At 29.2% G+C, this 18,369-nt stretch overlaps 1 protein-coding gene and 1 long non-coding RNA gene across 2 annotated transcripts; both read right to left on the bottom strand.

The window, feature by feature from the left end:
- Window positions 1-881: 881 nt before the first annotated feature.
- Window positions 882-8,707, bottom strand: LOC110716957 (plant intracellular Ras-group-related LRR protein 6-like). The gene is made up of 3 exons (XM_021895609.1): window positions 7,953-8,707; window positions 6,121-6,290; window positions 882-2,083 (listed from the first exon to the last, which is right to left on the bottom strand). The coding sequence occupies exons 1-3, from the start codon at window positions 8,280-8,282 to the stop codon at window positions 1,366-1,368; spliced, it is 1,218 nt and encodes a 405-aa protein (XP_021751301.1). The 5' UTR covers window positions 8,283-8,707; the 3' UTR covers window positions 882-1,365.
- A 1,362-nt stretch (window positions 8,708-10,069) lies between these two features.
- LOC110716975 lies at window positions 10,070-11,260 on the bottom strand. The gene is made up of 2 exons (XR_002510648.1): window positions 11,075-11,260; window positions 10,070-10,453 (listed from the first exon to the last, which is right to left on the bottom strand). It is a non-coding gene; the product is annotated as an uncharacterized LOC110716975 (long non-coding RNA).
- Window positions 11,261-18,369: the final 7,109 nt, after the last annotated feature.

Below are 18,369 nucleotides of genomic sequence, written 5' to 3'. Positions count from 1 at the left end.
CAAGAAACATAGTCTCTCTTTCTAGTCTTATTTATACAGAATTAAAAGTGAGATTTGGTTTGCTAAATTTGTCTTCTAGTGTAGCTGTCTTTCTTTTTGTGCTGCTTCTCTCAGGTATTGCTGCTACTTGTTGTGCGCACCTAATTCTGCTTGTTGTGATTGTTGCTGTTCATATCTATTTTGCCAGTCTTTCCTTGCCACTTGTCCTGCTACTTGTTGTGAATCTGATTGGTTAAGTTGTCGTGCATTTGGTTTCTTCTTCCTCCTTGCGTATGTAATTGTGAATGGCTGGTTCTTTGCAAAACCCACGAAAACAAGCAGGTTAAATACTTAGCCAAAGAAATATGTTTGATGGCTAATGAGAATTTTGAAATATTAATTTTGGAATGTAACTATGACTTACGCTGTTACACATGTCTTTTTGGTTTTGTATGTGGATCGCATACTACTTAAAACAATTGGTCAAGTGATGGCTAATGAATTGTTTTGTATGAAAATCTTTGAAGAGGAATTAAGATGAGTACATCTTGGAGCTCAAAATTTTTAGAAATAAATGATGATTGAACTTATTTATGAAACTTATATTGATAAGGTTCTCAGATCACAAGGTTAAATATTAATACTCCAAAAGAGGTAACATGGTACATTGCTCATCAAGACATGGTACACACACAATACACATCAAAGGCTGATGAGATTAAGCGAATGGATAGAATGATATTCTTTGTGCACTATTGGCAAAAGAATTTGTAATCATGTAAGCAATTTGTATTTGTTATGCATGCTTCAGACATATGTGTATTTTTCAATCGAACATATCTTTATACTTCGTTATACTATATCGCGCATTATCTCATATTATTACAGGAAGGCCAATTTATACGTTAAAATACATTATCGAAGAAATTAAAAAAGGATTAACAACCCTGAAAATGTATTAGAGTGAATGATCGATATCAAATCTATAAAGTACATAAAAAAACGCACACATCTGACAATTTCATTCTATCACACTACACACATACATGCATACAAATAAAAGTACTCCGTACTTTGCTCCCATAGAATAGCCAATAGTATAGTTTTACAGGACAAGGTAATATGGGTCACAAACACCCCAACTTGTACTACATTATCATGTACCAAACCACAAAATCTTGTATACACATATTAGAAATCCAAACCCCTATAATGTATGTATATACATTATTTCGACCTTTGGAATACTTTTTCGTTTCTTCTTATCGGGAGCCACAAAGGGTAGTGATATGATACGTCGTCATGTAGTGGACCTTTAATTTGGCATGTGATCATACATGACCAAATTCATGAAACCACTAGAATCATACTACGTATATATCCCTTTTATCGAAACTTAGAGAAATAGTTGGTGAAACTCTTGCGAGGTGACGAAGAGAAAAACCTTTTTGGAGAGAACATACCAAAGTTATATCTTGGTGAAGCAAGAGCATCAATGGGGCGATACTCTGGCAACACAAACCCTCGCTCGATTTCGTACGACCTTCTACCAGGAGTTGCATTTCCATTACCATAAAAGTTCCCATACTTCTTAAGGTTCTTAAACCATGACTTCTTCTTAGGAGAATCTTGATGATAACCATTAATTTTTTCGGTCATGTATTGCCTAACCGCGTGTAATCCTTGCTCCATTACTTCTAAGGGAGGTGAAACCAAAGGGTTTCCTTCAACATGAAGCTTCTGAAGCTTCCGAAGACACCCTAATGAAGTTGGAAGTTCCGATATCTTGTTGTAGCTCACGTCGAGCTCTACAAGTGACATTAGAAGGCCTATAGAGTAGGGCAATTCGACGAGGTATTGGAAGTTCTGGCTTACATTGAGAATTTCTAAATTGATAAGGTTTTCTAGGTCTTCTGGTAGCGAACGAAGGCAATTGAGACGTACGTCTAGCACACGTAACGACGTTGCATGGCATATCGAAAATGGTAGGAAGGCAATTTTGTTTGAGTTTACTGAGAGTTTCTTGAGATTTAAGAGCTCAAAGCCAATGGTGTCTGGTAAAGAAGTAAGTTTGTTGAAGTTGGCATTTAGTTCTTCTAGTAATCTGTTCTTGCAAAAGGAAAGAAAACGTTAGAAAACAATAGAAACATGCATCTAATTAAGTTAAAAGATTGTAATAAATAATTGAAATGTTATACAATTACTAACTTTACATTGGACTTAATTAATAAATTTACTTTCTTCACTTTGTACGATGTTTTACTTTAAGCAAAACTTTTGTCGAAACACAACAATCTTGTACTTACTATACATTACACCATTAATTTTAAATTCCATAACAAATTAGTGTGGATAATATCATTTGATATATGTTCTCCTTGCACATTAAATATTACTCTGTATCATTATATAATGATTTTGTAGCGAGCAAACACTTTCGTAGCAGTTGATGATACCCCCATGTTTTTAAACAATGCTTTAGAAATTTAATCAGCCGACCTAGCTACCTTTTTTTTATTTAATTTTTTTTTTTTTTTGAAAAGAGCCGACCTAGCTACCTAATGACGGCTTAATTACAATTCCATTATAATCATTAAATTTATATTGTACTAATTTTATTGCTCTAGATCATGTGGCCACGTTAAGCTCAAATATAGTCAAGAACACCAACATGTTATAATAGAGGAACAAAACAATCAACATGACAAACTATACGTCGTTTTCTAATTTTTAGATTATTTTCCAAATTTTCAAATATACAAAAAATGACAAAGGGAAGAAATTGAGGAAATATAATGAGTAGATATAATTGAATAGATAATGCAAGACCAAATGAATATAGAAGTATCTATGTAACGTGATTGACCCACCTAATCACATACATATCTATCTTTGTAAATGTAATACAGATTCTTTTATGTAAAGAAATGTTTATACAATCTATACTAATAACTACTAAGCTTATCTGTTAAAAATATAAAATATAATTAAAAATTAAATTATTCATCAGCTTTATTATTCCTCTTTTCCTATTCATGCATATTTTGGGTAATGATTGAACTTGTCAAAAGAAAATTCTAAGTATTTCATATTCTTTGAACATCAATCTAAGAAAAATGGGGAAAAAAAATCTAGCTATATAATCTATGAATTTTTTTGGTTTCTCTTCTATACAATTAAACATGTTTGAAATTTCAATAGTCTTTTTTTTTTTAGTTATTATTATTATTTTTTTTAGTAAAGGAGTTGGAACTTTATCATTCCCATAATAATATAAATATTGGTATTGAATAATAAGGTATAAGTATATTTCTAATAAACCTAAAATTGTAAGTTCATGTTTACCAACTAAAATGGTTTATGTATCCCTATTTGATCATTGGCAGTTAATTATGTCCAATTTAGAATAATTGTTCTATTAACCTAATATAAATTTAACTTATTTAAACTTACCATAACTTATATAAACTTATTAGACCTTATTTTAGTTGTAATTTGAACACGGATAACCCTTATTAACCTTTATCAAATCTTAATTTTTAGAATTCATCTTATCTGAAAGAATGAGTTTATTTGAATTGATATAGCTTTATTTTTCTTAAAATAAGTAAAAATGAAGTTAATAGAATATGACCTTAAAGATTGATATCTTGATTTTACCTTGTTTGAAAAAACTACTACTAAACTATTCAAAACTTCGAATTTTATATTCCACGAAATAAGTAGAAAATATCATTGAAGGATATCGAAGAATATTATTATTATAAACAGTCATGGTCGACGGTTAACACTAATCTTCACCTTAATGAAAGAGATTTGATCAAAATGAAGCATTAATCGTGCAAGTTAGTTTTTTTATTACTTCATATATTAAAGTATGTTTCAACAATAGTTAGATATTTTTTTTTAACATCAAGTAGGCTATTTTAAAAACGTACTTGTACTATTGTACGTCATATATAGAGTACAATGAAGCCACAGAAGGTTGATGTGGACATTTTCATTACACCCTAGATTTATTCTAGTCGATCCAACTCAATTTCTTGTATAATTGGTAAGATTTTCAAACAATAGTTTTCTTGGTCAACCCTAATTAAAGGATGTATATAATATAAGATACACAAAAATACAAAATGAGGTGTACAAGATAAAATGTCGTGTATACTACCAGCAATGAGCCTGTCATAAATCTTAAAGTAACAATTTAATTAAGAAAATGGCTCAATGAAATCTTAAGGGCTAGTCTTTTTTGGACCGTTATTGTAAAAAAATAAATAAAAGAAATCTTAAGGGCTAGGAATAGATACTCTTTAGTAAGTAAAAAAGAGAAGGTATTTTGTGAGTTCGGATTCACAGTGAGATAACTATTAGAAGTTTTATATAAGTTTTTGAAAATTTTGACTTTTGAAATTTAAATTTTTGAAAATTTCATACAAGTCATTGAACAATATATATTAGATTTAGGGTAGACCCACTATGAAACGGCCTCACCCAATACTTTGTGAAATAGAAAGCCTAAGTTTACTTTATTAGAGAGATTGTTATATACACTCAGGTGCAAGGTGAATCCAATGATATTTTTTAGTTGAGTGCACCTTGTACCCGAGTGTATAAAAAATTTCAATTTTGTGAAATTCTTCTTACTATTTATTTCATGTCATTTTATAAATTGTTTGAATTTTTACATCCTTCATCCTTTTATTGTAAAAAAAATGAAGGTACGCGTATAATTACCTCAACTTGAACACTTAATGGAGCTATTTTTTTTTAATTACACTATTGCTCTCAAATTTAACTAATCACACCTTATATAACTCATGCATTGTTATGTTTTATTCACCTTATTTTCAATAATTACTAGAGAAATAAGTTTTAATAAGGATTGATAAATTCAAATAACATATATATTTAAGAAAAATAAGTTCAGATATATAAATTCTAACAATGGTTAATATGGCTACCAAAGTTCAAGTAAGTTCCTATAAATGAATATTAGGTGAAAGACATGTACCCGGCCTTAAATTACTTTATTTATTTAATTTCCTTGATATACTCAACTCTCAATTACTTTTCAAAAATATGATTAAGGCAAATAAATCCTTAAATTAATGATAGAAGGCAAATACAAGAGACTTAGCTACAATTTATAAAATAATGATTTTTTTAGCTACAAGTAGTTTGGTTGATAGAGAAGAGTACTTATTAGGTATAGAAAATTAATGAAATTTATCGTTATCGATGATTGATGATTGACTATTTTCTCAATTATTTGTTAATTACAATCATACAAAGTGTAGACAATTCTCCTACAACTAACGAAAGTAGAGAAAGTTCTTGTTGGATAATCTGATTTGCTGGCTCCTATCAAATGGAATCAATTACATAAAGAAATAAGAAATACGACATTAAAAATTCTTGATAACTACCCTTTTCATAATGAGATTAGATAGAGATGTTAAAATTTGATTTTAGAAGATCATGAGTACCACGGAAACTCGATCTCGTGTAAGATTTTGAATTTTCTTATGAATCCAATTATTACATCGCCATTATATAATTAAATAATGGAATTCAAGTATGAGTATATTTAACATAACAATTTAATTACTTAATCAAGTAACTTAGTTTTAAGGCTATTATAAGGTTATTATTAAATTATTTTATAACTTTTTTTATGTGTCTCAAATGATCCAATAAATTCTTGCTAGGAAATAAGCAATAATTCTTACATCTCTAATATGTATATAACCTTAGAAAAAGCATGTCAAAAGGATTTTGGGGCAACATATGTGTGACATGCGCTTCTATAATTCAAAGTTGTCACATATTGACCCTAGTGCATATACAAGGCGTACAAATGTACCTTTAATATTTTGTACGGAGTACAACGAGCGTAATAATACATTATTTTCTTTCTATAAAGGAGTCCCATCAAATTTTAGTCAATATTCTGCCACTATAGAAATTTTTTTCTTACGTAATAAATCGCTTAATATGATTAACATGACATCATATTATTTGAGATAAAACTATCCTAACTTTTATGTTGTGAAACTTGTGATGCTTGCATTAATTATGAGTTTAATATCAAAACAAAGAAATTGAAGAAAAAAAAATGGAAAAGTAGGTGAAGAAATTAACCTGCAATTTTCGATGGTTCTTGGAATGCAACTTAAAAGGTTACCAGAAACATTTAAGATCTTGAGCTTTGATAAACAACCAATTGAATTGGGAAGAGAAGTCAATTGATTTGAGTGCACATCCAATACTACCACATTCAGCAACCTTGCTATCATTGACTCTGGGATATTCTGTCAATATTAAATTGAATTTCAGAAAAATCAAAACAATAAAATCAATTATTTATTCCCTTTCAATTCACTAATTTGAATTGAGAAAAACAAAACAAAAAAAAAAAAATCAATTAATTATATATACTATCAAAAGTTAAATTGATAATTAGCCAATTAAATTAACTAAACCTAAGGATACAATACCATTGTTTCAAAAACTTTGAATAAGGATTAGAAAGAGATTGTTGACGTCTAATTGTTTGGAATTGTTGGAATAAATTTAAACGACGATTGTCATTAATTCAAATTTTAGCGGTCATCATATAAAACAGAAATTGATACCTTTAATTTCTAGATAGTGACAAGTTTCATCTTGTATTACACTAAAAAGTTTAGACTTTTATGATAAAAGGGAGAAAATTGCTTAACCTTTTCATTTTCGTGAACATTTAATACGAGTAACTTCGTTTTGGTTGGGGCAAGAAGGTTCTTGAAGTGTGAAAGCTTCACTAGTAATACAATATAATGTCGTTTACATACACCACTGCCTAAGTTATCGTATCTATCTATTACATTAACTTTAAGTATTAATATCTTTAATTGTTAATAAGTAAAAAATATAAAAGATTGACATTTTAATAATATATACAAAATTAATAAACATACATATACTATTATAGAGGTGAGTAGCTTGTTACATAATGCAAAGTTGTTAGTTCAAAAAAGGTGCACTTGTACTTTGCACTAAGAAGCAATTTTCACTCGACTTAAATTAAAATTACTTAATACATCGTAAATAATATAAAATACTCAAACAAGCCAATATGAAACAAAAATTATGAAGTGCTATTATTTTGTCTCTATCCAATATAAATATCATCATCTTTAAAAACTAATAGTCTTAGGTAAGCAAATGGTTAAAATAAGTAAAAAGGAGGAGGGGTTTGATAAGCTTATCATGATATGCTACTGGTCTTTTTCTATTTATTGCCAATTTAACGATTTTTTTATTACAATTAAGATGGTCCGCCCCTTATTTCTCATATCGTTATTTTTTGTTCTTACTATTTTGATTTTGTTTTTCCTCATCTTGGTGTTTATAAATTTTTTTCAAATCTAATTTTGTTATTAAAATAATTTCATTCTTTTAATTAGTTCCTTTCTACATACGGACTATCTAATGATTTTAATCTACTTATTTTGAAGAACGGAGTATAATTTTAACAAAAGTATATGTACATTTTGCAGATTTTTTTGCGTTGCTAAAAATGTCTACTTCTGTTATTTATTAAAAGTAAGGACTAAGGAGAATCATTAACAAAAAGTGAAAATTGTAAACATGCAACAAAATAATGCGTTTTTTTAAAACTAAAATGTCAAAAAAAAAAAAAGCCGAAAAACATGAATCATTTTTCGGGTGAATAACAAGAGACTCTCGATGACAATGTCCCAAAAAAAAATAAAAAAAAATAAAAAATAAAAACAAACTGTACTCATTTATTTCAGACTCAGAGTTCTACCAATATAATCATTACTCCAATTCTAATATTATAGGAGTAAAATATATACTTATAAATTATAAACTTCAACCCAAATAAAAAAATATTATATAAATAATACTTATAATAACAAATTAAAACTAAACAAAACAATAGGAAAAATGAAGGAGAAGAAAAGTACCTCAAGATTATTATTGGAAAGATCAAGTTTCCAGATAGCAGCAAGATTAATAGAAGGATTAGGGAGAGAATCAAGAGACCTTCCACTTAAATCAACCATCTCAAGCCTTTCATTTTGATCATCATTCTTCTTACTTGTATTCGTTTTATTATTATTATTATTGTTATTGTTATTGTTATTAGTCGCTAATGACGATCTTGATCTTCTGAAATCCTTGACACTTTTACCATGATTAGTATTACTAATAGTATCACTATTAACAGTAAAACTATTCATTAAGTGATTCTTCCTCACATCTAATCGGGCTTGTTGATGCCTTTCGTACATCATTTCTTTTTGTTTTAATAATACTCACACTCTCGAAATATTCTTCACAAGACTAAGAGTTTGAACATATAGAAAATAAAAAGAAGGTTTTTTTTTTTTTTATTTGGGGGTAAGAAAAATAATGGGTGTTTTAGAAATAATGATGGTTAAAGAGTAGAAAGAGGAGAGCAATGGCTATTTATGGAAGAATGTACGGAGAAAAAGGAAGAGTACAAAAAAGGATAGATTTATAGACACGTGTTGTTGACGTTTGAGCCGTATGGGAAAAAGCAAAATCAAAGTACAAAAGGCTAGTACACATTTATCGTTTTCTTATTGTTTTTAGGTTTTCATTAAAATAAAATGATTTTTCTACATTCATAGTTTTCATATATGAATAGTGAGAGGATTAACCCAAAGAATGAACAGGTAAAAACACTAAAAAAAAAAAAAAAAAAAAAAAAAAAACTCGTGTCTAAAAGTTTTTTCTGAATGAAAAGTAATCGTTGATAACAAAAAGTCAGAATAAGAATTTTTAGAGATGAAGGGGTGTTATCCCATTCTGATTTGAATCATTTGATTTATTTAGAGTTAGGTGTATCTATATTTAATATTGTAATTTATTCATTTGGTGATTCGCGCTCCATATTAATTTGAAGATTTGATGTAAATGAGAAAATCCTTCGAATTTGGTAAAATTTGATATGGTTTGATATTGATAAGAACAAGTAATAAGCTAATGAGATAAGGTGAAAGGAACTTAATATTAAACAATAAAATAGATTTTAAATTTAGTTGAGTATGATGAAATGGAATGATAGAGTATAATCATCAATCATTAGACTCTAATCATCATCTTATATTTTTGGTTGATGTGGTCCTTAATTGGTTAAACATAAGTATATGATCTCGTATGATTGATTATATACTCTATTATATCATAACTCCTCACAAAAAAGCCCTTGTGCATATTAACTTAAGTGTAGATCAAATGCAGTATAGCCTCCTAAGTAGTATGTTGGGTGTGGCCCAAATTTACTAAGCTCATGTTTGTCGGAGCATTTGTGCATATTATAGAAGCTTTCAGAAAAATCAAGCAATGTTAGTTCCTGGTCATGTTTTCTCTAAAATTATCTACTTCAATGTTCTTAAAGAATTCTTGAACTTGGAAGCAATTTGAAGATATAGTTCGTGAACATTCTAGAATCTAATATTATATATATAAAGGGGAGTTTTTTCCCGAGTTTTTAGAGCGCCACGTAGTTTAAAAAAAATTAGAGCGCCACGTAAGATTATGATTTTTAAAAAGAGTGCGCTGCGTAGAATTGTGATTTAAAGTGTGTCACGTAAGATAATTATTATCAAATATAAAAAAAAATTAAAAAAAAAACACTAATCCTTATAGATTAATTTTATAAATAAGATAGATTACGGATCATCAAATAAAAAAAAATCTTAATAAAAATAATCCTCTTTGACGACATTATAAATAAAGTACAGAGATTTAATTTTTTAAAAATGCTAAAGTTTAAGTTGAAAGGAAGATTTCCTTAGCTCCTAGGCGCAGTTTGATTTCCTTAGCTTTTATTTTTTCTTATTATAATATAATTCACAATTTATATAAATAAATTCAATATTTTATTCTTATCATCTCATCATAAAACAACTTGATTTCCTTAGCTTTTATTTTTTCTTATTATAATATAATTCACAATTCAGTAAGTCTTATATGTAGCCAGTGGCGGACCCAGGAATTTCCGACTGGTGAGTCACAATCGATAATCAAATATGTAAAATAAAATTTCACAATGACATGTAAGGAGACATTTACTTCCTAAACTTGAAAATAAACAACACGATTGGAGACCAAATTAACTACAACGGATGTAGCCTAAATACATATCAGTCCGCAACATGTTTTACAGGATGATCAATAATTTTGAAGCAATGCCTCAAGGCGTAAAAGCAATCCTTTTTTGGCACTTCAATATGATTCAAGCATATGATCAGGAATAAACACGAATAACAATTGATTCACAATACAAGTATACAATATTCCCAGCATGAAATAGACTCAAGAATTACAGAAATTGCCCAAATTAAAACCAAAATTACAGAGACTCACCCATATCCAGGCAAATTAACAATATACCAACTCTTGTTGATTAGAAAATGATTGATAAGCTGAGTCTTCCCTGCATATAAATTCAACAACCTAATCAAACACAAAGTTAACAAAACAAAAGAAATCACAAGAATGAATCATATGCAAATAACCCCAACAACGAATTACCCCTATTCATAATTGGTTGGACGGTTCATATTCAACTAAATCAAGCAATATTCAACTAAATCAAGCAATATTCCCCAGAAAAATTATTTACAAAGATCATCCAAATAGAAAATTGACAAGATTACAATACTAACTAATAATTAAAAAGCTTAAAATTGACAAGACTAAAATCAACAAACTAATATCTCCACTAGTCTATACGGAACTTCCAGCCGAATATGCGACTAGCACCACTAAGCACTAACCAGTCCAAACTGTAATCTAATTATAAATTTATAATCCTCCTTACACTAATAGTTTAATTGTTGTCTTATACAATGTTCGGCATCACATATTCACAATTTCACATAATGACATAAACAGATAAACTAATAAGTTCAATTTAACACTCGAAACACAATTTGCACAAATAATGCAAATTCAATGAACATTCACCGTATATACTAATTTTAAGAGACAAGTAATGCAAATTTGATAAAAAAATTCACAAAAAAAAAAAAAGAATCAATTGATGATTACCTACCTTGCTAGGCGGAGGCGGCAGGCGCTGAATGATTGAGGCGAGCAGCGGAGCACGCGGAGCAGCACTGCAGCAGGGCCATGCCCAACACTCAGCAAGACAGCAAGTCAGCAACTAGGCACTGGAGCAGGCGACTAGGCGAGCAGCAGAGGACAGAGCACAGCTGCACAGAGCACTGGAGGCTGGAGCAGGCGACTAAGCGAGCAGCAGCCAGCAGGCCAGTAGCACAGCCAGCACTGGAGGCGTGAGCAAACTAGCGAAGAGCAGTAGATTATGAACAATTAGTCAATTAGGGATTGAGTTGATAACTAACATTTTACATTTCACAAATTCACAATTAGGGATTTAGGGTTCAAACATTTCACAAATTCACAATTCAGATAATGCAAAATTCTCTGAAATTAAGTTGATTATTGAACAATTAGGGATTTAGGGTTCAAATTTAGTATTACTAAATCATAATTCATAACTAACAACTAACAAGTAATATCAACAATTAAATAAATAAATAAAAAAAAAGCTGAAAGATGAGTAGATGAGTAGATGACTAACCTGAAATTATGCGAAGAGGAAGATGAAGCGAACTAGCGAAGAGGAACTGAGGTCTGAGGAAGAGGCGAAGAGGAAGATGCGAACTTGCGAAGAGGAAGAGGCGAACTGGCGAAGTGGGCTAGGGCTAACTCAGACGTTAGAATTTTTTATTTTTTATTTTAAAAAAAAAAAAACTTAAAATTTTTTTTGGGCCCTGGTGAGTCACTTGACCCACTAGGCACAAGCCCAGGTCCGCCACTGTATGTAGCTAGCCACACGGTGTGGTCATATTTAGTTATAAGAGTAATCTTCATTTATATGTATGAGTAACCCCATTTATTCATAAAAGTAGCCCCATTTTGTCCATAGAAATAACCAAAATTCATTACACGAGTAATATGAAGTAATTTAAAAATAAATAACATTATTTGTTCATTCGAGTAACCTCTACTGCTTTGTTTAAAAAATAAAAGAATGATTCCTCTCGTTTAAGAGAGTAACCCCCTTTTCCTCATTTAAGTAACCCACATATGTCAAGATAACCCCTTTTTTTTTATCACCGTAACCCCTATTACTTAATTAATTGTCTTATATGTGAAGTGGTTTGGCTTGCCACATATAAGAATTTGTGTTCACAATTTATATAAATAAATATAATATTTTATTTTAATATAATAAATATAATATTTTATTCTTATCATCTCATCATAAAATAAATTACGTTTAATACTCAATTTATAAAGTGCATATTTTTTCCAAAATTATGTTAAATATTTGTAATTATTTGTTAAAATATTTTTATCCGAATTTTTTTTTGTCAAAAGTAAAAATTATTTGTAAAAATATTTTATCTTAAAAAATTACAATTTAATAAATGATAAAATTTAAGTTGAAAAAAAAGATATGATTTGATTTCATCAACTTATGATTTTTTCTTATTATAAATAGGCATTAATTTAATTCATGAACAAATGTTTGTATTATTCCTTAAATTATATTCAATTTTTTCTTTGCATGGAATATAATATTATTAATTGAATTCTATTCATTGCATTGTTTTTTTTCAGGTCTATTTTGTCGATTCGAGAAATAATTCTTGCAAATATGATTGAAAAATTAAAGTACGTGTATCAAGATTTTTTGATGTTTTGAATTTTCGAAAACATAATAGTATGGTTAGTATGGACATGGTTTTAATTGACGAATAGGTATGCCTTTAATTTTCTTTTATTTGATCATACTAATCGTTTTAAATTCATTGAATAATATATAATATATTTTTTAAAATTCATTGTGTAAATTACAATATTATTTTTCATGTGAAAGGTGATTATGTCCATGCTTCAATTAAAGGAAGATTTGTCCAACAATTTCGTTCAAAACTAATTGAAGGCAAAGTTTACACGATCCGACATTTTTCTGTCGTACCTAACAAGAATGAATATATTGTTGTGAGCGATAAGAAGATAATGATACAATTTTTTCAAAATACAACTGTTAAGGGCGTTGCAGATAATAATGAAATTCCATTGCATAGATTTAATTTTGTTCAATTGCAATATTTAGATCAGCATGCAACACTTCCTGGAATATTTACATATTTTCCATTGTTATTATTTTGAAAATTCTATAGTGTTATAGTTCGTTTTACTAATCATTTTTTTTTGTTTTTTGTATATCACTTTGTTTTACCAGATGTGGTTAGTATGGTTATAAACGAAGTTGGAGATTCAATTGAAATAGAAGACTAATGATAATCATTAATTTAATATATTTGTATATATTATTATATATTATCAATCACGATAAACTAAGATTTATTATATAAAAACTTTTATATTTGATTTATTTTAGATTTATTATTATCAAGTTCTGAAATCTCTTGTCATTTCTTCCAAGCTCTATCCTCAACTATAAATATTGATCATAGGCATTCAATCAATACATACACAAGAGAAGCCACTTACTATTAGCCTTAGCTTTCTACCTATACACCTTCTATGAATCCACTATTCTTTTTTGTACTACTCCTTTGTGAGTTTCTTTTAAATAGTGAGAGCAGAGGGGATCATTCAGGCCCGGCCCATGATAAATTACATGATTGCTAAATACAAGCTTTAATTTACTTACTTTAGCATACCCCCTAAAAACCTAAAATAATGCCCCTCCTCCCAAAACACACCCAACATTTACCTGTTTCTCATTTTTTATCTCTAATCATCAACCGATTTCACCATCATCAACTCATTTCAATCATTTGATTTTCATAAATTACAAGAGACGCAAGTTTTCTGTCCGTTATCATCAACAAAACCACTTTAGGGAATTGAATTTACCAATTTTTTTTTTTTATATTAATAATCAATGTAATTTGGTTAATTTGTAATGGATATTTAAGGACAAATTGACAAACCTTTTGATAATATAGATATTTGATTATTTAGTTTTCTAGCTCATAGATATGATTTTATATAATTTGTTTCTTAAACGGTGTTCGTTCAATTTTGGTTACTCCAACGAATGGTTCAACCACATTGCTGATGTTTCATGCGACTGATCCGAAACACTTGTTGGTGTTTCTTGCAACTGGATTGAAATGGTGAACTCCCTTTTGTATAAGTTGCCCAAAATAGTGACTCGTTGCTAGAATAAAGGAAAGGAGGGAAGTACAATTAAGATCATATACAGTACACTTTGTGTGCTAAATTCCAAGAAGGTTGAGAGTGCATAGCCATAAATAAGATGTAGAGTAATGATACCTGTCATAGAGACTTACAAGTAAAATTTTGTAATTTTTACTTCACAAGTTAATGAATTACTTTATTTGGAGCAGAGAGGATAATTAGTACTCTTAGGTGCTTTATACGAAGTATTACATAGGTGGTTGTAATTTTGTGAAAATACAATTGATTTCTTCTTGTAGGTGGTCGAAATAATCTTCTTGCATTGTGTTAGCTATGTTGTTCTATGTGTGTGTAATAGTCTATATTCTTTTGTTCAACATGTGTGTAATAGTCATAGCTATTTTGTTCAATATGTGCAAAATAGTTACAACTATTTCGTAAGATTTGCTCCAAATGGGTCGATTGGTTTCATAAGACACTCAAAACATCCTAAAAAAATGAAATAAAATGCGAAAAACCTATCAAATATTTCTTCCGTCTTATTAAGTGTATCGCTTTTCAAAATTAATTGGCTATTTTTTTTAAAGTGCTTAATTTTTAAATAGACATGGTTCACATTAATTTATTGTAAACTATTATGGGACACTATGGTCGCTACATTAATTATAAAAAAGGTTGCTATGTTAAAATAAATAAAGGTTATTATATTATGTTAAAATAAAAGTCATTGTGCTAGTATAAAGATCGTAAGAGGTTAATTTTTTTTTTTTTTTTTTTTTTTTTTTTAAATGAATGTGTTTTACACTGTTCAATATGAATAATAAAGGTCAACATGTTAAAATTAAAGTCACTATGTTTAACATGCATCGGTTGACATGTATGTAATTTAGCTTCATAATAATATTAAAGGTTACACGAGTTTAAATAAAGGTCACTATGTTAATATTAGGATCACTATGTTCAATACAATGTTATTAGCGTGCGTATAGGTCCATAATAATATCATTGTGAACTAGGTCCACACAAAGTTTTTCTTCACTTTCTTATTTGGACATCTTCTTTCTTTTTATTTATTTATTTATATTTTTATTATTTACCTCTCATCATAACATTATCCTCACTTGTATGATATTTAATTTTTACTTTCTCTCACATCCCTTTCTTTCTATTATTTTAATAACACATCCTTACTTTATACTCCCTCCGTAATTAGATAGGTGAATATTTTGACTTTTTGCACCATTTATCTAACTCACTTTAACTAATGTTTGTGATTTATACATATAAGAATATAGTCTTATGGGTACATAATGAATAATTTATTAATATTCAATTTTTACATATATAGTAGATAATTAAATATATTCTTTCAAAAAAAAAAAGATAATTAAATATATTATCAGTCAAACTTTTACATTGACATACGTGCGCAAGAGAAACATTTCACTTATTCTAATACAGAGGGAGTAATAGACTATTACAGAGTATCTCACAATCTCATTTTAATAATTATTAATTCCTCAACAAACATCACTTATACAAAATTGTACATCATTCGACTAACCTTTCTAAAACTGTATACCGATCAAAGTTATTAGCAATTAATCAATCAATCAAAGCCTTAATCCCATAAGTAGGGTTGGCTAACATGAATCAAATTTGATTATTCCGTATAGTCATCGATATAAATCTTCCTCCTCCATCCCTTACGATCCAATGCTTAATCTTCATGTAAAACAAAGGGAGTAGTTTTTAGTTGCATGTTTTCATGATTTGGGGGCAGACGGAGCTAAGGCTAAGGCTAAGGATATTAATTTCGTCGTGGTTCAGTTGTCTATGTTGCTGCTTATCAACATTTGTACAAAGTCAACTGTTATTATACTCGTATTTTTGGGGTCGTTGAATTATAAAAATTATAATCCATTTATTATTTTTTTCACCGCACATATTTTGGACGGTTGCCCGCGAATCTTGGTACCTCATAGGCTTAAAAAAAAATATTGCACTTTTCATTTTTTTTGTTAATAAATTGTCAACTAGATTTACATATTATCACGAGTTCATGATGATGTTTTTCTTCTGATTTCTGATCATGACAATCCTGTGTTATTAGCTTGTTGGGATTCGATCTTCTTACATACTTCTTCAAGTGTCGGAACGCGATATAAATACAATAATTAATGGATTTGTATGATCAAACCTCGGTCAAAACTTTATCATTTAAGATTATTAAAATCTTTGAACGAAACAAGGATCCTTAAGTTTAAGTAAATGAGGCCGAGCTCAGATGTTTTTTTTTTTTTTTTCATTCATTTGAAAATTTGATAGTAAGTTTGCTCATGCATGTCTAACTATTAACTAGTTTAAATCTCATTCAAACTCAAAAATAGTACTGACTTTTTAAAAAACATTTTACAAAAATCTTTTTTACATCTTTCTGTATCTTTAATAGGATATGTTTGTATCATTATTTTTTAACTTATTTTATCTTATTCAAAACAACTTAAGTACTTGAAAAAATAAGTTTACATCAATTCTGACAAGAGAATAGAAGTTCAGATTAATTCAAACAAAATACTCTAATATAAGTTCAAACAAAATACTCTAATATAAGTTCAAACAAAATAAACTAGTATACATTTAGAGAAAATAGTATAACTTCATATACGTATAGAGTATTACAATAAATAAAATCAAATGAATCGAACATAAAGCTTTACTCTTTTTAATATTTCTTCATTAATGTTAAGCTAGCAATCAAACAACTCTTAAATTAGAAGTCAAAATATAACGCCCAAGGATTTTACATGTAACTTGCTGGTATATACCTACACACTGTGGGTCTGTGGGCGCTAACTGAAATTCAACTTCTCATTATTATTGTAAAGTCAATCGGCAGTTAGCTAGTTAGGATCAATATTATATAATCATGCATATTTCTTGCCTTTATTTCTCCTTTTCATTTTACTTTTTTATTTTATTTATTTATTATTTTCCCTCTTATTAATTACCAATATCTTTTTGCTTCTTTTTAATACAAGTATATACGTGCATAATATTTAATAAATTAATTTCCTCATGTTCATTTCATGTAAATCAATAAGTTTATAATAGTTAAAACTCAAATAAATTGAGCCATCAAATTAGACAAATTGCTTCACCCACCTAAATAATTCCATACTTCAAAAAAGTAGTGTATGAAAAGGGTTTTAAAATATAAAGTCGGCAAATTAAATAATACAGACTAATACAAATTGTCGATGAGTATGTAATATATAATTAGGGCTAATGAAATATGGAGTAAAGTACAAGAAGTACAATGGATTTAATTAATCATGAAAGTTTCAGGATAATTTATTTAATAATATGTTTTGAGTTTTATCAACTTGCATTTAGTTTGATGAGTACGTTTAGTACGGCTAGTTCATATTATCAAAGTCTTATTCATACGTTACATATTATCAATCAAGTCTAAGTAATTATGTAAGTAAGGATTTTGCTAATCAGGTTGATGTTGCTTACTTGTTGCACCAATGAATTTGTATCAGATTTATCTTAGTTGTTGTCATGCTCTCAAATGAAAGTCATTCCGTACATTAACGTCTTATTCTTGTTTTGTTTTCATTCTAGTCTAATGTTCTCACACGTACATTTATAATTAGGGTATTTTGATTTTTACCACCTTCAAATAACGACTTTGTCGAATTTACCACCTCCAAAAAAAAAACATTTACTTTACCACCTCATAAAAAAATTAAACATCAGTTTTACCACCAATCACCTCCAACTAACGGATTCCGTCCAAAAATCCGTTAGTGGGGCCTACCTTGCACACGTGTCGCCATATTATTGGTTAAGTTTTAAAAAAATAAATAAAAAAAACAAAATAAAAAATAAAAAATCCCCATCAAGCAACCGATGGTTGCTGCCACCGTCGGGACCCCCACCGCCGGACCGGCTACAACCAGCCCCACCACCTAACCGTTACAACCAGCCCCCACCACCTAACCGCTACCAGCCACCGTCGGGACCCACAGCCACCACACCGATTTCGACCTCAAAACCCTAGCCACCACCTAACAGCTACAACCAACCCCACCACCTAACCGCTACCACCGCACCGCACACCACAGCCGCGCCGAT

This window comes from Chenopodium quinoa, unplaced genomic scaffold (assembly GCF_001683475.1).
Source record: "Chenopodium quinoa cultivar QQ74 unplaced genomic scaffold, ASM168347v1, whole genome shotgun sequence".
Taxonomy (NCBI): domain Eukaryota; kingdom Viridiplantae; phylum Streptophyta; class Magnoliopsida; order Caryophyllales; family Amaranthaceae; genus Chenopodium; species Chenopodium quinoa.
Note: the sequence above shows the minus strand (reverse complement) of the source record. Positions and strands in the feature narration are given on the sequence as shown.